Source organism: Onychomys torridus, chromosome 1 (assembly GCF_903995425.1).
Source record: "Onychomys torridus chromosome 1, mOncTor1.1, whole genome shotgun sequence".
In the NCBI taxonomy this organism is placed as follows: domain Eukaryota; kingdom Metazoa; phylum Chordata; class Mammalia; order Rodentia; family Cricetidae; genus Onychomys; species Onychomys torridus.
In genome coordinates this window covers 10,878,059-10,899,322 of record NC_050443.1, presented here as the reverse complement: position 1 = coordinate 10,899,322, position 21,264 = coordinate 10,878,059, and the positions used below count along the sequence as shown (strand labels likewise).

Genomic DNA, 21,264 nt, shown 5'->3' with positions numbered 1-21,264 from the left:
ATACAGGCTTACAGCACAGTGGGAGAACCCCGGAGGGCAGAAGTTTGCTTCTGATGTTTTTTTTTGTTTGTTTGTTTGTTTTTCCCCGGAGCTGAGGATCGAACCCAGGGCCTTGCACTTGTTAGGCAAGCGCTCTACCACTGAGCTAAATCCCCAACCCTAAATTTATTTTTATTTTATTTGCATTGGTGTTTTGCCTTTATGGATGTCTGTGTGAGGGTGTCAGATCTTGGAGTTACAGACAGTTGTTAGCTGCCACGTGCGTGCTGGGAATTAAACCCAGGTCCTCTGGAAGAGCAATCAGTGCTCTTAACCACTGAGCCATCTCTCCAGCTCCTAAATAAATTATTTAAAAAAATTAAAAAACAAAAAAACCACAGGAACCTGGGCCTAGCCCAGTGTGGTACATGCCTGTAATCCCAGTGCTTGGGAGGTAGAGGCAGGAGGATCAGGAGTTCAAGGCCAAGGGCAAGTGCTTTGTTTGACACTTGCAAGGCTCAGTCTCAACCACAGAGGACCAAAGGGGATCAACAGAAGTTTAAGGCTAGCCTCGGCTACACAAGACTCTGTCTCAAAATAGCAACAACCAACACAAAACCTGGGGGAAGTTGGATGTGGTTCCTCTCACTTGTAATTCCAGATCTCAGGGATGAGGCAGGAGAATACATGAGTTGGAAGCCAGCCTGGGCTAAAATGCTTATAGCCTTATGCCAGCTAGAAGCCCATGGTCCCAGCACGTGTGGGGTGATTGCCATGAGTTGGAGGATAGCCTGGGCTCTGAAGTCAGGTCCAAGCCAACTTGAATCACATGAACCCTGTCTCAGCAAAAACAACAAAGACAAAAAAGGAATCCTTGATGTAGACATTTAAGTAGTTTCCAAAGACATGAAGACCACTGAGGAATGGCTGTGGAAAGTTCTGGAAACGTGCTCTGTCAATGACTGGATACTTATGAGGCAGGCACTTGGCCATGAATGACCTGCTTGGTCGATGGGGAGAATTAACCTGGAGGTTGTGCGCCATCTAGTGCAGGAGACTGGAGTCGTTTTCCCAGGTCCTGATGGCGGCTGCAGCATCCAAGGCCATCAGAACTCAGGTCAAGCAAGGCTGGACTGTGGCGCCTCAGATGTCAGGAAAGAAAATGTCACCAGGCTGTGGGCATGGCTCACTCTGAAGAGCGCCGGCCTGGCATGTACAGAATCAAGGGCTCTATCTATTACCAAGTCCACATAAACTGGGTGTGGTGGCACATGCCTGTAACCCCAGCCTTGGGGAGGCAGAGGCAGGAGGATGGCAAGGTAGGTCAGGAAGGCTGTCGTGAGCCTCTGTCTTCACCCTCTGCCCCCTTTCCCTCTCAGGCTGAGAACCTGTTACTGGATGCCGAGGCCAACATCAAAATTGCCGACTTCGGGTTCAGCAATGAGTTCACACTGGGCTCGAAGCTGGACACCTTCTGTGGGAGCCCCCCGTACGCCGCCCCAGAGCTGTTCCAGGGCAAGAAGTACGATGGGCCAGAGGTGGACATTTGGAGCCTTGGAGTCATCCTGTACACGCTGGTCAGCGGCTCCCTGCCCTTTGATGGGCACAACCTCAAGGTACCAGGGACAGGGCGGGCAGGGTCAGGTGGGCTTGAAGTCACATGGTCAGATAAGGAGCAGGGATACTTGAGTGTCCACTGCCTGGAGGACAGCCCATGTGGCCAGTGCTGTTGGGGCCCAAGCTGTGAGCTGCACAGCTGGTGGATTTGGATTCTAGTCTTGACCTGCTCCAGGGGGGAAAAATCATTAGAAACTTCTGGGTCATGCCCCATTTAAGGCTTTTCAAATCTGCCATGTGTAAAGAGAGACAGAAACATGGCAGGAGGGGTGAGCCTCAAAAACAGTGACAGAAGGCCAGGGCGGGGTTTCATTCCTGTGCAGTGCCCAGAACAGGGAAATCCACATAAAGCAGAAAGCAGAAGCAGGCTAGTGGTTACCTAAGGCCAGGGTGGGGGAGAGGAGAGCAGCTAAAGGACTCAGGGATTTTGCTGTGTGTGTGTGTGTGTGTGTGTGTGTGTGTGTGTGTGTGTGTGTGTGTGTAGTACTACAGATGGAATTTAGGGCCAAACAGACTATCACTGAGCCACATTCCCAGCCCCTCACTGGGGGATTCTAGGCAGGGGCTCTACCACTGAGCCACACCCCAGCCCCTCACTGGGGGATTCTAGGCAGGGACTCTACCACTGAGCCACACCCCAGCCCCTCACTGGGGGATTCTAGGCAGGGGCTCTACCACTGAGCCACACCTCCAGCTTTCATAGGGCATCTTTTAAAATGATAAAGTATATTCTGAAATTAATAGTGGTGATGATTGTGCACTTACCAGACACTAGAGCTCTTCAGAGTTGTGCATTTACGGATTGTTTTTGTTTAAACGCTGTGTAGAATGGGATGTGACTGTCATTCTAGCACTGAAGAGGCTGAGGCAGGGGGATGTCAAATTCAAGGTCAGCTTGGGCATCTTAGTGACACACTGTTTCAGTAGAAGTCAAAGGGAGCTGAGGTTGCAGCCAGTGTTCAGGAAGTCCTGGGTTCCACCCTCAGGACCACAAAAAAACAAAAAACAAAAAAAAACAAAAGGCACACAGAAAGATTCCATTCACATTTACTGGACATTTCTACAGTGGATCCAGGCAGAAAACAAAGGGGATGAGCAAAACAGAAAATATGTATTCCTTGTTGCCCGGCACTGGGGAGGAACCCAGATAACCGGGAGTTACTGAAGTGTGGGGTTCATCAGCGTGATGTGAAGGTGGGCTTTTTGTTGGTGGCAGTTTGCTTTGAAGTTTTTGCTTTGAAACATTGCCAATGCACAGAAAAGTTACAAGGAGAGAATAGAGACACCCAGTACTTCTCAGGAGGTGCATGCTGGCTGACATCCAGCCCCAGAGCTGGCTCTGTGGCTGCATACGCACGTAGCCATGTCATTATTGATGGCCTGCTGGACAGTTCATTGTAGACACTGTGTCCCTCTGTCCTTAAAGGCTGAGGTAGTTATCTCCTGAGACCAGGGACGTTTTCCTGTGGCTGTTCACACACAGGAAATACAACATCAGAACAGTGCCAGCCTCCACCCTACAGGCCATAGTCAGACATCATTTCTCTGAGGGACACTGACCACGCCCCACCCCTCACTGGGGGGGTTCTAGGCAGGGGCTCTACCACTGAGTCACACCCCAGCCCCTCACTGGGGGACTCTAGGCAGGGGCTCTACCACTGAGTCACACCCCAACCCCTCACTGGGGGACTCTAGGCAGGGGCTCTACCACTGAGTCACACCCCAGCCCCTCACCGGGGTACTCAGTGATTTGACCTGTGACTGGATTCAGGTCAGCTTATTTTCAGAGTGGCCCTCAGTCTGGATGGCCTCGTGTCCCCTGGTGGGTAGTTCCCGGAGGAATTCCTCAGCCGCTCCCTGTGTCAGGGAGGATTGGCCAGTGCAGGAGAGCATCTAACGAACAGGAAATGCCTTTTACTTTTTGTCCTAGGGTAGAAGGCTGAGCCCTTGACCCTCAGGAGCCCCTCCTTTCGTCCAAGACTCTGTTGAACAGCAGTCTTCATGCCTGTGGAGGCACAGCTGTGAAGCGCTTGAGATGTCCCGGGGCACAGAGAGAAGGGCTCCTGTGGTGGAGTACCCTTCGGGAAGAAGTTCAATAGCCCGGTTGCCCCGCTCATGCCCTGTTGTACTGGTTCTACCAGAGTCTGCAATTCAGTTGTGTTCTTTTAATTATTTATTATTTGAATGTGTGTGTGTGTGTGTGTGTGTGTGTGTGTGTGTGTGTGTGTTTGCCCACATTTGCGCCGGTGCCCACAGAGGCCAGAAGAGGCCGTTGGATTCCCTAGAACTAGAGTCACCTAAGGAAGGGTGTGAGCTGCCTGATGTGGGTGCTGAGAACCCAGACTTAGGTCCTCTGCCAAAGCAGCAATCACTGTCAGACACTGAGCCCATCTCTCCCGCCCTGTACCGTCATGTGGCGGGGGGGGGGGGGGGGGGGGGGGGGGGGGGGGGGGCGAGGTTGCTGTTGGAGACCTATCTAAGTTCTTCCATATTGCTCGGTGAGGCTGCATCTCTTAGTCACACCCGGAGCTCTCTCATGTGGCTGCTCTGGCCGGCCCGCTTGCTCTGGCGACCCCATCTCTGTCTTCAAGGCTGGACTTACAGGCGTCTGCCATGCCCTCCTGGCATGTAGGTGGGATTTGGGGATCTGAATCCCTGTCCTCACACATACATGCTTGACCAGCACTTGGCCATTGAGCCATCCTCACAGCCCTGTCATGTTCTCTTTGAGTCCCTCAGGCAAGTTCCTGTCTGGGGGGTATTAACAGTGTCCTCTTGAGGGCTGGAGAGGTGGCCCAGAGGCTAAGAGCACTGGCAGCTCTTCTAGAGATCCCAAGTTTGAGTCTCAGATCGAAGGGATCTCACACCCTCTTCTGGCTTCTGTGAGCACTGCACACACATGCCCAGATAACCACACACACACACGCGCACACACACACGCGCGCGCGCACACACACACACAGACACGTTTAACTTTTTAAATTTTATTTTTAAAAAGAGTTATCCCCTTGAATGAGGTATGGTGGCACACACCTTTGGGGGGCCTAGGTGGGAGGGTTGTGAGCTTGTGGCTAGCCTCATCTATAGATCAAGATTCTTCCTCCCAAACCCCAAAATAAGTAAGCACATGAAGATCATTCTTGGAAGAGTATGGCTGTTATGGAGACAGACACTAGGTTGGGGACAGTAGCTGGGTCCCTTCCCATTACAAACCTGCTCTTTACGTGCTGGTCACTCTGTGGCTGAGAGTGTGGCTTTCCTTGGCAGAGTGCTTGCCTAACTCATCCTAACTTCAATCCCCACCATTGGATAAATGGAGTGTGGTGCCCCAGGCCTGTAACCCCAGCACTCCAGAGTCAGAGACAAGATGATCTAGACTTGGCTCTACAACAGGTTCGAGGCCAGCCTGGACTACATGAGATTCTATCTCCAAAATCTGAAGGGGAAAAAAAAAATTAGACTGTTAAAAGAAACTTCAGGCAAGGCGTAGTAACACATTGGATCCCAGCACTTGGGAGACAGCCAGAGCTACACAGTGAAACCCTGTCTCAATTTTTTGTTATGCTTTGTTTTTCCAGACAGGGTTTCTCTGTAGACCAGGCTAGCCTAGAACTCACAGAGATCCACCTGCCTCTGTCTCCCAAGGGTTGGGATTAAAGATGTGTTCCACCACCACCTAGCCAAAAAGGAAACTTTTTTAATTAAAAAAAAGCCGGGTGGTGGTGGCACACGCCTGTAATCCCAGCACTCGGGAAGCAGAGGCAGGTGGATCTCTGTGAGTTCGAGGCCAGCCTGGTCTACAAAGCGAGTTCCAGGACAGGCTCCAAAGCTACAGAGAAACCCTGTCTCAAAAAAACAAAAAAACAAAAAACAAACAAAAATTAAAACTAGAAATATTAAGGGTCTGGGGAATGTGGCTCAGTTAACTGTCTGTGGAGATGCAAAATCCTCCATTCCATCCCCAAGCACCACATAACCTGGCATGGCAGCTCATACCTGTCACCCAGCGTTCTCGAGGTGGGAAAGGAGAGTCAGAATCATAGGCTTGTCCTTGATGAAGCAGTGAGTTCGAAGTCTTTTTCTGTGAGACCCTGTCTTGCAGTTGGGGAGGACTTTTAAATGACTGCCTTTAGGGTGCCCCCATTTCACAGATGAGAAAGTGTGAGGTCAGGAGAGTGGAGCTAAGTTTTCCTGACTATGTTTGGGCTGGAACTTTGGTCATCAGTCACTTCTTCCAGAAAGTCTGGACATGGGGGGTGGGAAGCAGACCTGTTTGCAGAGGAGGGGTGGTAGGGTGAGCCTTGTCTGCAGAGGTGAGATTGGGGGAGAGAGGGGAAGCCTGTCTGCAGAGGTGAAGTGAGATGGGGCAGGGGTAGGGGGGTGAGGCCTGTCTGCAGAGGTGAGGTTGGGGAGGGGAAGCCTGTCTGCAGAGGTGGGATGAGGCCTGCCTGCAGAGGTGAGGTGTGACGGGGGCAGGGCCGAGGCCTGTCTTCAGAGGCTAGCATGCCCTGTCCTGTCTCCCCAGGAGCTGCGGGAGCGAGTTCTCAGAGGAAAGTACCGAGTCCCCTTTTACATGTCTACAGACTGCGAGAGCATTCTGCGGAGATTTCTGGTGCTGAACCCCGCAAAACGCTGTACTCTAGAGGTGAGCCCCAGCCTCGCACCCTCTGGGCCCTTCCTGTCTCCTGATCCCTGTGGCTCCATCCATCTTGCCTGGGGCTGGGGCCCGGCTCTGAGGGGAGGTAGACAGCAAGGAGGAGGCTCCTGGGCGGTCCCCGCCACGTCAGTAATTAAGCTAATGAACTCTTAGGATGATTACAGGGTGCTGGGGACCCAGATGATGCGGAGGAGGGGGGTGGCAGGGAAGACTTGGGGGGGGGGGTGGAACTGCTGGCTAAGTCTCAGTAAGCCCTCAGTGTGGGGGTGTAGGCTCCGCGGGGAGTCCCGCTCGGAAGATGGGAAGCTCTGTGTCCCTTCTGATGCCTGTCTCCCTTGTCCTCAGCAAATCATGAAAGACAAATGGATTAACATTGGCTATGAGGGCGAGGAGCTGAAGCCATACACGGAGCCCGAGGAGGACTTCGGGGACACCAAGAGAATTGGTGAGGGTCAAGGAAGCGGGTGCCTCAGTCCCAGGGGTGCGGTGCCCAGAGCTCCTGCCCGTCAGTGTCTTGCTAAGGCTGAGAGCAGTTGAGGAATGTCTGTCCCTGCACCACATTCGAGCTGTGTGACCCCAAGCGAGTGTCTGCCCTCTCCGCTTCTAGGAAATGGCAGCACTCACACAGGCCAGCTCAGCACTGGACAGCTTAGGGGAGGGGTTGATCTACATACACACTTACCCCAGTGCCTGGTGTGTGAATGAAGATAGGAAAACGAATCACTGAGGCTGGAGACATGGCTCAGAGGTTAAGGGCACTGGCTGCTCTTCCAGAGGACCCGGGTTCAATTCCCAGCACCCACACAGTAGCTCACAACTGTCTATAACTCTAGTCAGGAGATCTAATGCCGTCTTCTGGCCTCCACAGGCACCAGGCATGCTGGTATGCACAGCTATCCATGCAGGCACAGCATCCCTACACATAAAATAAATAAATAAAATAAGCCACAGATCAATCCGGCTTGGTAGTGTGTGCCTGTAATCCAAGCACTTGGGTCATCCTTAACTATGTAATGACCTGAGGGCCAGCCCTGGTGACCTGAGATCCTGGATTTAAAAACAAAACAAAACAAAAAAAATCCAGCAAAAATAAATCTAAGAAACTTCTGTTCCACGGCTGAAGAAATGGACCACCTTAGGAGTGTCGCCACATAGTCAGCTTTTATGATCGCAACTAATAGAAATTATCGTTATAATATTATTACTTTTAGGTTGGGGGTATGGCTCAGTGGTAGAGCCCCTGCCTAGAATCCCCCTGTGAGGGGCTGGGGTGTGGCTCAGTGGTAGAGCCCCTGCCTAGAATCCCCCAGTGAGGGGCTGGGGTGTGGTTCAGTGGTGGAGCCCCTGCCTAGAATCCCCCAGTGAGGGGTTGGGGGTGTGGTTCAGTGGCAGATCCCCTGCCTAGAATCCCCCAGTGAGGGGCTGGGGTGTGGCTCAGTGGTAGAGCCCCTGCCTAGAATCCCCCAGTGAGGGGCTGGGGTGTGGTTCAGTGGTGGAGCCCCTATCATGTGACTGTTCTGATGCTAACTCTGTGGCCTTGCGGGTGGAACTTTTTGATTTGTCAAAACTTGGTGGTGTGCATATGTTGACCTAACCAGTGTGTCTTTGTAGTTTGAACAATGATTGGCCTGACCTGGGTCACATGCCTACTCTGGGTAGGAGCGGGCAGGGGTTAGCAAACTGGTCCCATTAAGGAAGGAATATTCTTCCCCAAAAATTTATATCCGCTGGCAGAGGGGAGAAGAACAGACAGTACTGACCGATAGAGGGGTGGAAGGGACAGCCTGGGGAAGGAGACTGACCCTTCTCTCCATCCATCTCCCAGAGGTAATGGTGGGTATGGGCTACACACGGGAAGAAATCAAAGAGGCCTTGACCAGCCAGAAGTACAACGAGGTGACCGCCACCTACCTCCTGCTGGGCAGGAAGACTGAGGTCAGAGGTCGTGGGGCCTCAGGCCTGGGGTGGCGGGACTTGGGGGCCGGCAGCTCGGACAGAGGGCTGAGGTGCCTTTCATGTTTTCTCTCGTAGGAGGGTGGGGACCGGGGTGCCCCAGGGCTGGCCCTGGCACGGGTGCGGGCACCCAGCGACACCACCAACGGGACGAGCTCCAGCAAAGGCAGCAGCCACAACAAAGGGCAGCGGAGTTCTTCCTCCACGTACCACCGCCAACGCCGGCATAGCGACTTCTGTGAGTGCCCCCACCCCGGAAGTCTAGCCCAGCCTTGACCGGCTGTCAGAAGCCCGCCGAAGCTACCTACAGATGCCAGGGAAATGGATTGTGTGAGGAGTTGGGAATCTCACTAGATAATCCAGGCCAGCCTCAAATTCACCGTCTTCCTGCCTCAGCCTTCCAGGTGGTGGGATGACGAGGCATCGGGGTGTACCATGTAGTGTAGATCAGTTGACGAAAGCAGGCACTCCAAGATGAAATGTAAGACCTGTGTGGCAGCAGGTGGGGCCAGCCTCTCTGATGGATGAACCCCCGAACAGCAGCTGTACAGAGGTGTATTTATTGAAGTGACACAAAGTACTTCCTCATACCACGGTCCCTGATCTAATCTACATGTCTTACTAAAGGAGGGCATCGCATGCCCCCGTGACTTTAGTTCTTTATTGTGTGTCGTTTGCAATGTACAGTAAGAGCCTCGGGTGTGCTGGGGCGTTTGTGACCAACGTCATGGGATGGCTGCTAGCCCCTCAGCAAGACAGTCACGGTTTCCACACAGATTCTTCAAGGTCAAAGTACTCCTGAAAAACAGTTGTTCATTCTGATGTCTACCCCATACAGTGATTTCTGCTAAATTCTCACAAGTTGGTTCGAGAGGAATGGAGTGCTGGGTGCCATGTGGGTGCTGGGAATCGAACCTGGGTCCACTGAGCCAACTCGTTCGTGCCAGGAACCTTGGACGGCATGAGATCCTGCCTCACAAACATGAGTCCAGAGGCGGGCTGGGAAAGGGCTGGCTTCTAGAAAAACATTCAGACCCCACACAGATGATAATCTTTCTTGCACCCTCTTAGTTTCCTGAGCTTGTCTTCCTCTCTCCTTAGCTTTCCCTTGTCCTCTGAGTTCACGGGTCCCTCAGTGCTCACTGTTAGTGTGGTCCAGGCTTTCCCTTGTCCTCCGAGTTCACGGGTCCCTCAGTGCTCACTGTTAGTGTGGTCCAGGCTTTCCCTTGTCCTCTGAGTTCACGGGTCTCTCAGTGCTCACTGTTAGTGTGGTCCAGGCTTTCCCTTGTCCTCTGAGTTCACGGGTCCCTCAGTGCTCACTGTTAGTGTGGTCCAGACGGTAGCTGGACTCCTTAGCCTGCCTGTCAGGGATAGCTTTGCTAAGAGTCTAGTTGGGATTGGCGCTCTGTAGCTGGAGCACAGGACACATTGCACAGTGTGGCTGTCAAGGACCTGCCTTCTTGTTACTCCAAACTGATGTGGCCTCCCACGGAAGTCTGAAACTTAGGTCCTTACTGTTGCGGTGAGAAAGCAGCCTGGGAAAGAGCTGAAGGGAGACAGGGTTTATTTAGCTCAGGGTTACAGTCTGTCCTGTTGGGGATGTCACAGCTTCAGGAGCTGGCCACATTGTATCCAGTCAGGAGCACCGAGCCAATGCATACGTGGGTGTGTGTTAGTGCTCAGCACACTTTCTCCGCTCTTACACAGTTCAGCCTGCAGCTTCCAAGCCTAGGGACTGGTGCTGGCCACCATGGGTGGGGCTTCCCGCTGCAATTAACAGAATGAAATTCTGTCTCTCTCTGTCTCTGTCTCTGTCTCTCTCTCTCTCTCTCACACACACACACATACACACTCTGACATGCCCACAGGCAAACTAATCTAGACTGTCCCTCCCTGGACTCCCCAAAGTTGTTCTAGATTGTAGACACTGACCATCAATCACTGTTACCAAAAATTTTTTATTAGAAATAAGGTCTTACCATGTAGCCCTGGCTAGCCTGGAGCTCTCTGTGTAGACCAGACTGACCTGAAACTCACTGAGGCAGACTGTGATGCCGAAACACCATAAGAAAATGTACCCAACCAGGCGGAATCCTGGCACTCGAGGCAGAGGCGAGAGGATCTCAGAATTCGAGGCCAGCCTGGGCTACAGAGAGTTCCAGGACAGCCAGGGCTCCACAGAGAAACCCTGTCTTGAAAAGCAGCCCCTACCCCACCCCCCAAAAAAAGGAAAAGAAAAAAAAAACTACAGCTATTATAAAGTGTCCTAAGGTTCTGGGGGCCCCCTGGATCCCCTCTCCTGTCTCTGGCGACCTCGGCTCTAACTGATCCGTCCCCCCACCAGGTGGCCCGTCCCCTGCCCCACTGCACCCGAAGCGCAGCCCCACCAGCACCGGGGAGACGGAGCTCAAAGAAGAGCGGCTGCCGGGCCGGAAAGCCAGCTGCAGCGCGGCGGGGAGCGGGAGCCGAGGGTTGCCCCCATCCAGCCCCATGGTCAGCAGTGCCCACAACCCCAACAAGGCAGAGATCCCCGAGCGGCGGAAGGACAGCATGAGCACCCCTGTGAGTGGCCGAAGTAGCTGGGGAGGGATGCAGGTCCCACCCCCACCTCCATTGCTGAGATCCTGCCCTCATCGCAGACACGCCCCCACTCTGTGATCTTTATTTAACATATGCGTTTGCACCACACATAAATCACACACACACACACACACACACACACACACACACACACACACACACACACACACACACGCCCTATACCACAGAAATCATCCTCCAAGCCTGGCCCAGCGCATGCCTATAATTCCAGCACTCAGGAGCCCAGAAGCAGAAGAATTATGGGTTCCAGGCCAGCCTGGGCTAGAGAAATCTGTCACAGAAGGAAAGAAATATAAATACAAAAAGAATAAGGAGAACGTTGAAATTCTTGTTACTGTTTAAAGAATTAACCTCAGGGTTAAGGGCATATTTAGCTCAGGGTCCAACACATCCCTGCAGTACCAAAATATGCCAGAAGAGGGCGTCTGACACCTCCATCCCCACCACACACACACACACATACCCAGGAGCTGGAGTTTATCCAGTTGTGAGCCACTGGGGGTGGATGCTGGACTCAAACTCAGGTCCTTTTAAGGAGCAGCAAGTGCCCTGCACCACTAAGCCGCCTCTCCAACCCCTGCAATTCCAACCTTAGGCAAGCTTTCGAAAAGGGTATGGGATGCAAGGCTGATCCTCAGTGCCTGCTGCTCTGAGGGGGGTGAGCGTGGAGAGGGGCTCACCTGAGCTGGTGCTGGCAGCCACCGGGAACCACAGCTGGAAGGTTCTGTAGGAGCATGTTGGGGGGAGCAGGAGGACTGCTCTGAGCAGGTGACAGGTCCTGTGGAAGTCTGGAGAAGGAAGTGGGAAGAGCGGGAAGTGAGACTCAGCTGGTAGCTGCTTGCCGCCCACAGGCAGGCTGCACAGACCTCTCTTCCACACCTGGCTGGAGGCAGGAGGACCAGAAGTTCATTCTCAGCCTGGGGTACACGAGCCGCTGTCTCACACAAAGGAGGGGGCTGGAGAGAGTGGCTAAGAGCACTGGCTGCTCTTGCAGAGGACCTGGCTTGGATTCCCAGCACCCACATGGTGGCTCACAACCATCTGTAACTCCAGTTCCAGGGAATCTGACACCCCCTTCTGGCTTCTTGAGGGCACTGCATGCAGGTGGTGCACAGACATATGTGCAGCCAAAACACTAATACACATAAAATACAAATAAATCATTTGGGCCAGGTGGTGGTGGTGCACACCTTTAATCCCAGCACTCAGGAGGCAGAGAGGCAGGTGGATCTCTGAATTTGTCCAGGTTAGCCTGGTCTACAGAGTGAGTTCCAAGACAGCTAGGGCTACACAGAGAGACCCTGTCTCAAAAAACAAAATTATTTAAAACATAAAACTTACACTGGAAAGATTACTCAGCGGTTAAGAGCACTAGCTGCTCTTCCAGAGGTCCTGAGTTCAATTCCCAGCAACCACATGGTGGCTCACAACCATCCATAATGAGGTCTGGTGCCCTCTTCTGGCCTGCAGGGACACAAATAGGCAGAACATTGTATACATAATAAATAAATAAATCTTACTTTAAAAAAATAAATCTTTGAAAGGAAAAGTATGTCGTGGCAGAATGCAATAAGGTGTGGGGAGGCTGGGGGGGGGGACATCTTCTTACCTCTTGTCCCTTGGTGTGTCTCCCATAGAACAACCTCCCCCCTAGCATGATGACCCGAAGAAACACCTATGTGTGCACAGAGCGACCAGGGGCCGAGCGCCCGTCCTTGTTGCCAAATGGCAAAGAAAACAGGTATGTGAAGCCAAGGCTGGGGATGAAAGGGACCTAGGGAGGGAGTGAGCTACCCCCACCCTGCACACACACACTGATGATCAGAGCCGACACATGGCAGGGTGATGTGCCTAGCAGCATCCCCCTGCCCTTCATGGGCAGGTCTCACCGCTGAAGGTGTTCCCACGTGGTAAACCAGTCCTCAGTGCTGAGAAGGTTGGCCTCCCTAACTACCACCCACCAGCCTAGGAACCAAGTGGAGTTTTTGAATAGGAAGTGAGTGACCACACACACACACACACACACACACACACACACACACACACACACACCATGGCGCTAAGCACCTGAAGGACGAGAAGGGATGATCAGATTTCAGTATCAACCTTGCTAGCCTGAGCCACATGAAATCCTATTTTGTTTTGTTTTAAATGAGCACTGGGGAAGTGGCTAAGTTGGTTAGCGCTTGCCTGACATGCCCAAAGCCTTGGATTTGGTGCCTATCCTACACCAGGGCAGGTGCCACACCCCCAGCTGGAAGGGGAAGGCAGGAGGATCAGAAGTTTAAGGCCAACCTGGGCTACATGAGATCCTGTCTCAATATAAAAAGAAAGAGAGGCAGGAGAGGTGGTCAGTGGTTAAGAGCACTGGCTGCTCTTGCAGAGGACCCGGGTTTGATTCCCAGCACCCACTGTAACTCCAGTTCCAGGACATCCGATGCCCTCTTCCAACCTCTGCAGGCACCGGGTCCATGTGGTGCCCAGGCATACATGTAGGCAAAACACCCAGGCACATAAAAAATAAAAAAAAATTAAAAACAACTTTTCTTGAAGGACTAGGAAGGGGAACAAAGGGAACATGAGTTGGTTCCATCCAGACCTAACATAACTCTCACCTACCAAGCTTTGGGCACATTATTGGCTGGTCCCCAGTGAATTCTGGGACTGAGCTGTGTATGCATATGTGTTATGATTTGGTGGGTGTCAATGTGAACCTGGGACTTCTCAGCACTGGGTTAATGGGTTAACGGGGAACATTGCATGTTTCTTGTCTCGAAGTGGGGCTGGTACTAACTGCTCCCAGGTCCCATAATCCTTTATCCAGGATTTAGTCTGTAGATGACATTTAATGACAAGGAGATTATTTGGTAGTTATTAAATTAAAAAATACTAATAACGGGGATTCATCAAGCAGCAGCTCTCTGGCTGACCTAAGCCTGTCCGGAAACTGGCTCATTACAACCAACTGCATTGCTTTCTGGGTAGGTCCTAATCCCTCCATTTTGCAGCTGAGAAGAAACAAAGCACAGACGAGTTAAGTAGCTTGTCTAAAGTCACACAGCCGCGCGGTCGAGTCATGGAGCGAGGATTCCAGAGTCCTTAATTGTAATCAGCCTAAGATGTCAAGTTCTGACAGGGAACGGGGCTGAGCTGTAGAGGAGGCCGTGGCATCAGAACCATGGAGGTTCCGATTTCTGAGACAGAAATCTACGAATAGATTCTCCCGAGCCTGTCCGTGTCCATGCGGCCCCTGCTCAGGGTCTGAGGCGTCTGTGCCAACTGCCAGGCTCCCAGCAGTGCCTTTGAGGGCATGGCCCAGAAACCAGCACCAACAGCTGCTGGCCGCCTCCCGGGCGGAGGCAGACACCGCGTGCTGGAAAAGTCTCCGGCTGGAGGCTGTGTGCCTGAGCTGGCCCTGAGGGTTCGGATGCCCAGGGAGAAGGGGCAGGTGCATTCTCGGGGAGGTCCGGGCCCCTGGGGCCGTACACATTGGAGGTCTGGTGCTACGGTTCTGGAAGCTAAGCAGGGTCAGGTCTGGTTAGAAGCTGGGTGGGAGAATCACCCGGACCTGTCTCTCTCTGCCCACAGCTCCGGTACCTCGCGGGCGCCCCCTGCTTCCCCCTCCAGTCACAGCCTGGCTCCCCCATCGGGAGAGCGGAGCCGCCTGGCTCGGGGCTCCACCATCCGCAGCACCTTCCACGGGGGCCAGGTCCGAGACCGGAGGGCGGGGGGCGGCAGTGGCGGGGGTGTGCAGAACGGACCCCCAGCCTCACCCACGCTGGCCCACGAGGCCTCGCCCCTGCCCTCCGGGCGGCCCCGCCCCACCACCAACCTCTTCACCAAGCTGACCTCCAAACTGACCCGAAGGTGAGCCGCGGCAGACGTGGGGTGTGGGTGTGGGCGGGGCGGGGGCGGGGCCTAACCTGTCTTCTCTGCTTCGCCTCCTACACCTGACCTCCTTCTTGGTCCTCTGCACCCCTGTCACCCTCCCACCTCCGTACCCCACAGGGTTACCCTCGATCCCTCTAAACGGCAGAACTCTAACCGCTGTGTCTCGGGCGCCTCTCTGCCCCAGGGATCCAAAATCAGTAAGTCCCGCTCTGCTCTGTCTCCACCTCTCTGTCGGCATGGTTGACTGAGTGTGTGTGCTTACGTGGAGTCTGTGGAGTGGAAAAAGCGGAGTGTTGGGGGCAGAGGTGGGGGGCAGGCTCGCTCGCCTGAGTGACCTAGAGCGAGGCATTTAGCTTTTCTTGTTGGCTTCTGCAACATGAGGCTAGTGACCACAGAAACTACCTCCAAGGGTAGTCCTGGGGACTCGGGGAGGACCTTGCTGTGGGAAATGCTTTTGAGAGTGTTACTCAGACATGGATTATCATTGCCTGTTTCTGTTACTTATGAGTACCTACTATGTGCCTCGCGTGGCTAACAAAATGGGAAATATTCCCCACACTGACGCAGCCACCCTTCTAATAGAGGACAGAAGGTAACACATCGGCCATGAGCTACTGAGACCGACACACTTGCGATCTCAGCACTGGGGGGCTGAGGCAGGAAGATCTCAAGTTCAAGGCTAGCCAGGATATAAAAGGATAATATGTCCAAAAACTGCAAAAAGAGTAAAGCCAAAGGGTGTTTGACGGAAGGAAGGACGTGGTTCAGCTGTAATCACTAGCCTAGAGTTCCCCAGTGAGGGGCTGGAGTGTGGTTCAGTGGTAGAGCCCCTACCTAGAGTTCCCCAGTGAGGGGCTGGGGTGTGGCTCAGTGGTAGATCTCCTGCCTAGAATCCCCCAGTGAGGGGCTGGGGTGTGGCTCAGTGGTGGAGCCCCTGCCTAGAATCCCCCAGTGAGGGGCTTGGGTGTGGCTCAGTGGTAGAGCCCCTGCCTAGAATCCCCCAGTGAGGGGCTGGGGTGTGGCTCAGTGGTAGAGCCCCTGCCTAGAATCCCCCAGTGAGGGGCTGGGGTGTGGCTCAGTGGTAGAGCCCCTGCCTAGAATCCCCCAGTGAGGGGCTGGGGTGTGGCTCAGTGGTAGAGAGCTCACTAAGGAAAGTGTCTGTCATTTGAAATACCTGTGTGTATCTGTGACTGTGAGTGTGTTTGCACCTTTCTCTATGTAGGTGTGTCTGCCTTTTTTTTTTCATCTTTCAAATCCTTCAGTATTTCTCCTCCAACCTACACTAACCATTTACATGCGGACCCCACTCTGGATGGAAGGGATCAAATCCAGACTACAACTTTCCCAGCAGCCAGCAAGTGGGAGAGCTGAGCTGCAGTGGGGGCTGTCTGGAGTCTGGTGGCAGTGGGTGGGGGAGGGGTTTGCTTATGTCCGGATTTACATTCTGCCCCTCTCCCCTCCGCTAGGGTCGCAGACGAACCTGAGAGAATCGGGGGACCTGAGGTCACAAGGTGAGTGTGGTCCCCACCCTGCCTGCCTGCACACACCCTTTCTAAGGCCCCATCTTGTGCTCTAAAAACCAACTTGCTGGAATGTTCTGGGGCCCTTCCTCCTGTCCTGAGACTCATTTCCACCGCGTCATGCCTCTGCACCTTCCCATAGTTGTCAGTGTTTTGAGCCTTGTCCCACCTGCAGCCCAAGGTCCCTCTAGTATCGGCACCTCTATTACCCACATCTTTCATCCAGTGCCTGCAGGATGTAGCAGATCCAGCCATGGGATAGCTAAGTGTCCACACAGACCCAGCCTGTAAACTTTTGAAAGCCTCTCTCAGTCACTCCTACTGGGTTTTACCATTCTAGGACAAAGGAAGCCACAGCCTCTGTAAAAACAAATAGATACCACTGTGTTCTGATAGAACATTCTATCCATGTTGGCTGTAGTCACACAGGTCTGCCAATCCCAGCACCTTGAAGGCTGAGGCAAGAGGAATGCATTTTCAAAGCCTACTGAGACTATGAAGAGCTGAAGCCAGCCTTGGGCAAATTATAAGATCCTGACTCAAAGTTTGGGGGTAGAGAGCTGAGATGTAGCTTATTGGTAGAACCCCTGCCTAGAATCCCCCAGTGAGGGGCTGGGGTGTGGCTCAGTGGTAGAGCCCCTGCCTAGAATCCCCCAGTGAGGGGCTGGGGTGTGGCTCAGTGGTGGGTACTTACCCAGCCTGCCAGAGACCCTAGACTCTAGCCCTACAGTGAGAAGAGAATACACTTGCACAGGTATACTCCAGTAAAACTTTACAATGCAGGCAGCATTACAGTCTGCACCGCGCTGCTTAGTCCGACACACCACTAGTTCAGAACCCTCCACAATGTCTCATTGGCTGGGGGTGGGTGGCATGTCTATCTCTAAACCAAGGCCTGTGGCCTGAAGAGTTCAGAGCTCTGATTGGTCAGCTTTCATATGCTCATACCTGACATACACTTATTGGCCAGAACATTGACTATCCCAAACCAAAAAAAGATGAGATGAGAGGACCCTGCTTGAAGACACCTGTGATGCCATTCCATGGCTCAGGAGGTTGAGGCCAGTATGGGCTACACAGTGAGATCCTGTCTTAAAAAAAATAAAATATAGCCAGGCATGGTGGCACATTCCTTCAATTCTGGCAGAATTGGGAGCCAGAGACAGGCAAATCTCTGTGAGTTTGAGGCCAGCCTGGTCTACAGAGTGAGACCCTGTTAATCTGTGATCTGAGTGAGAATGTTGGTCCCTTATGGAAGCTGTCACTACCAGAAAAAGGATATTGGTTAGGATGCAGGTGCAGCAGCTCTTGGGAGGCCAAAACCACACAAACTCCTCTCCCAAAACATGGGACACAGCTAGGGTAACTGGGTCACTTGTTGTCTGAATCCATTTCTTACAACCCTGTCCCTTAAAGGCCAGCTGTCTTTTGACCCATGTTGTTGCTGACCTGGGTCACAGGCCCAGCTAGTTCTGTGGAAAAAATGATAGGAATTTCACCCTCTTAGCCCACAGATGGGGTGTGTGTATGCACCTAGCTGCAAGGGAGGCTGGGAAGTATAATCTTCAGTGTGTGCCTAGCTGCAAGGGAGGCGGGGAAGTACAATCTTCAGTGGTATTTTTGTGTTCCTGTGCATTTTGGGGTGGGAATGCATGACCCCTCCTCTGCCCTGTCTGACCCCTCCTGTCCCCTCTTCAGTTGCAATCTACCTTGGGATAAAGCGGAAACCGCCCCCCGGCTGCTCCGATTCCCCTGGAGTGTGAAGCTGACCAGCTCTCGTCCTCCTGAGGCCCTGATGGCTGCCCTGAGACAAGCCACCGCAGCCGCTCGCTGCCGGTGCCGTCAGCCGCAGCCCTTCCTGCTGGCCTGCCTGCACGGGGGTGCGGGCGGGCCCGAGCCCCTGTCCCATTTCGAAGTAGAGGTGTGCCAGCTGCCCCGGCCCGGTCTCAGGGGCGTCCTCTTCCGCCGAGTGGCGGGCACCGCCCTGGCCTTCCGCACCCTCGTCACCCGCATCTCCAATGACCTCGAACTCTGAGCCACCACCACCACCACCACCACCGCCACAGCCACCATCACAGCCTGGGTCCCTTCCTCTTTCTCTGGGACCTTTCACTTCCCCAAGAGGGGAAGGGGACAGAAGAGGGGGAGCCCCATATCTTGACCTCAGTTTCCCTGGATTAGATTGGTGGACAGAGACAGTCCTCTTGGCTATCGTGGGGACACATGACGTGATAAAATAAGGCTTGGCAGGGGGAGCTAGTACCCTCCTGGGGCCTCTAGTGCCCCCTTGCTCTGCTGCAGGGAGCCTGAGGAGACTTTGGGCACAGGAGTGAAAAGGGAAACTGAGGAAATTCTCCCATTCAGGGAGACCTGCCAGGCATAATGACTGAACTTGGGGGTGCAGGGAGTGGGGGGGCCACAGGCAGAAACTTTCCCTCCCTCCCCTTATGCTCGAACCCCCTTCCTGCCCCAGGCTGGCGCGGGGCACTTTGTACAAATCCCTGTATATACTCCTGTCCCTCTGCAGAGGTCTCGGGGAGCTGCCGCTGTCACTCCGGTTTTTAAGTTATTGCCCCCCCTTCTGTCAGCTCCTCATCTGCAGCCTGTTACCCAATAAATAATAGGAGAGTCCCTCTGGCCCCCGAACCCCTCCCTGGCCGACCTGGGGTTTTGCTTCCCGGCCCTTGGCCTGCAGGTGAGCCAGGGAGCTGGGGACTTGACCCCAACCTGTGGTTCTGCTTGCTGAGCCTTGGTTATCTCATCTGCAGAATGGGAACAGTGGGGTTGGAGGGTCAAGGGTGACTGGAAGAGGTCAGAGCAGAACTCAGCCTCCTCAGTGAGGCCCAGCGTTCTGTCTAACCCTCCTCTTGGCGACCTGCTCCCCTCTGCCGTATTACACTGGACTCAAAGCCTCTTCCTATTCAGTAATACATGTATTCAATAAACACTCATGACTGGTGCCGACTCCACGCTAGGCCCAGTTCTGGACAGAGTATAGACCTCGTCTGTGGGGGAAGGGCTGGATGTAACCAGAACCCAGACAGCCCAGGGCATAAGGGTTTGCGGAGACATTCCCTGGGTTGTAGCTGTGGCTGGGTCCATGAGGTGCTTGCCTGGTGGGGTGCCATATTCCATCCTTATTCTGCAAAAATCAGTCCTGTTGACAGTGCTGACACATACCTTTAATCCCAGCACTCCAGAGGCACAGGCAAGCAGATCTCTGTGAGTTCAAGGTTAGCCTGGTCTACATAGTTGAGTTCCAGGACAGCTAGGGCTACACAGAAAAACCTTGTCTGGAAAAAACAAAACAAACAAACAAACAAAAAAAACAACAGTGTGTGTCTGGCCTGTAATCTCAGCATGGTGGAGGCAGGATAAGGGACATCCTGGGATACACAGAGTTTGAGGCCAGTCTGAGATATGTAAAATAACTCTACCAAAAAAATTTGTGTTTTTTTTTTTTTGTTTGTTTGTTTTTGTTTTCTTTGAGACAGCGTTTCTCTGTGTAGCTTTGCCCCTGGAACTCGCTTTGTAGACCAGGCTGGCCTCAAATCACAGAGATCCTCCTGCCTCTGCCTTCCAAGTGCTGGGATTACAGGCGTGAATCACCAAAAAATGTTTTATGAATAGAAGTTGAGTAGGCTTTTGTTTTGCCCTGGAGTCCTAAACAGCTCTGCCAGATGTCCACCAATTCGGCCGAAGTAGTAATTTTTGGCTTTTAACACTTAAAAGCATTAGGCTCGTCTTACTAAGCAGCCCAAGCTAGCCTTCAACTTTCAGAGAGTACCTTCTGTGGGGACAGCCCCAGCCCTGCTTTCACAGGAACTGCATTCCAGAAGAGGGCTGTCTGGGGTATTGTGTTCAAGGACAGTAGGAAACCATGGTGAGGTGGTCAGCATGGCAAGATGCTGGAAGTTGGGCGGGTGGGGGAAGGGATGGGGTGGGTCAGCGGGTGGACACTGAGAGAGGGGATCAGGAGGCAAAGCGGACAGGAGACTAAATTCTCTTAAGTCTTTGTCCTCAGTAATGACTGAATGCTGGGGCCAGTGTTGACGCATGCCTTTAATCCCAGCACTCTGTCAGTATGAGGCCAGCCTGGTCTACAAGGCAAGTTCCGAGACGGCCAAGGCTACAAGGAGAAACCCTGTCTCAAAAACCAACAATATAACAATAGTGATGGCTGTGAGTGGAGCCAGGACCAGCAGTGAGGTTTTCAAATGGATATTACCCAGGAAGGTCTAGTATCGGGCAGGCAGTCCTTGTCACCTAACCTCTATCTCAGACATCCTGTGAAGTCTTGGGGACAGACAGCCCCGGACCTCAATTAAGCTGAAGGCAGGACATGAATTTCTTAATCTCTAATGACTTTATTTAATTTTTTGAAGATTTCATTATTTTGTGTGTGTCTGTGTGAGCTTATTTGTGCTGTGTGCAGGCAGGTCCCAGGGGAGGCCAGAGGAGTTACAGGCCCCTGTGAGCTTGATGTTAGTGCTGGACTGAACCTGTGTCTTCAGCTGGATCAGCAAGTGTACCCGACAGCTGAGCCATCTTTTTTTTTCTTCCAGACAAGGTTTCTCTGTACATCACTGGCTGTCCTGGACCTCACTCTGTAGACCAGGCTGGCCTCAAACTCAGAGACCTGCCTACCTCTGCCTCCCAAGCTGGGATTAAAGGTGTGCACCACCACACCTGGCCAGCTATCTTTCTCTAGGACCTGGTCTTGCTATTTATCTCTGACTGCCCTTGGACTTTTGGCAATCCTCCTGCCTCAGCCTCCAGAGTGCTGGGATTACAGGGTGCTGCTACTGTGCCCACCTCTAAGGGCTTTCAACCTGTGTCCTTTTATTTTGAGACCGTCTCTGTGACTCCTCAGCTTGGGTTATGGATACCTGCTGCATTGCCTAGCTTTTGGGTTGTTTTTGGCAGGATCTCATGTAGCCCAGACTGATCTTAAGTGCTGTATAGCCAAGGCTAGCTTTGAACTCCTGATCCTCCTGCCTCCACCTCCTAAATTCTGGGATTATAGGTATAGGACACTCACTATGT

General features: G+C 53.0%; 1 protein-coding gene across 2 annotated transcripts in view; it reads left to right on the top strand.

Annotated features, from left to right (window-relative positions):
* Mark4 (microtubule affinity regulating kinase 4) overlaps positions 1-19,211 on the top strand; it is a 33,418-nt gene extending 14,207 nt beyond the window's left edge. Inside the window, exons 8-18 of one of the 2 annotated variants that reach the window (XM_036182649.1) lie at positions 1,359-1,595; positions 6,122-6,241; positions 6,599-6,698; positions 8,079-8,188; positions 8,285-8,444; positions 10,551-10,768; positions 12,445-12,548; positions 14,396-14,674; positions 14,816-14,895; positions 16,165-16,209; positions 17,917-19,211. In XM_036182649.1, coding sequence (XP_036038542.1) covers positions 1,359-1,595; positions 6,122-6,241; positions 6,599-6,698; positions 8,079-8,188; positions 8,285-8,444; positions 10,551-10,768; positions 12,445-12,548; positions 14,396-14,674; positions 14,816-14,895; positions 16,165-16,209; positions 17,917-17,981 — 1,518 coding nt within the window. In that variant the 3' untranslated portion in view covers positions 17,982-19,211. The remainder of the gene's footprint in view (positions 1-1,358; positions 1,596-6,121; positions 6,242-6,598; positions 6,699-8,078; positions 8,189-8,284; positions 8,445-10,550; positions 10,769-12,444; positions 12,549-14,395; positions 14,675-14,815; positions 14,896-16,164; positions 16,210-17,916) is intronic. The other variant, XM_036182641.1, reaches the window with a different exon arrangement.
* The last annotated feature ends 2,053 nt before the right edge of the window (positions 19,212-21,264 follow it).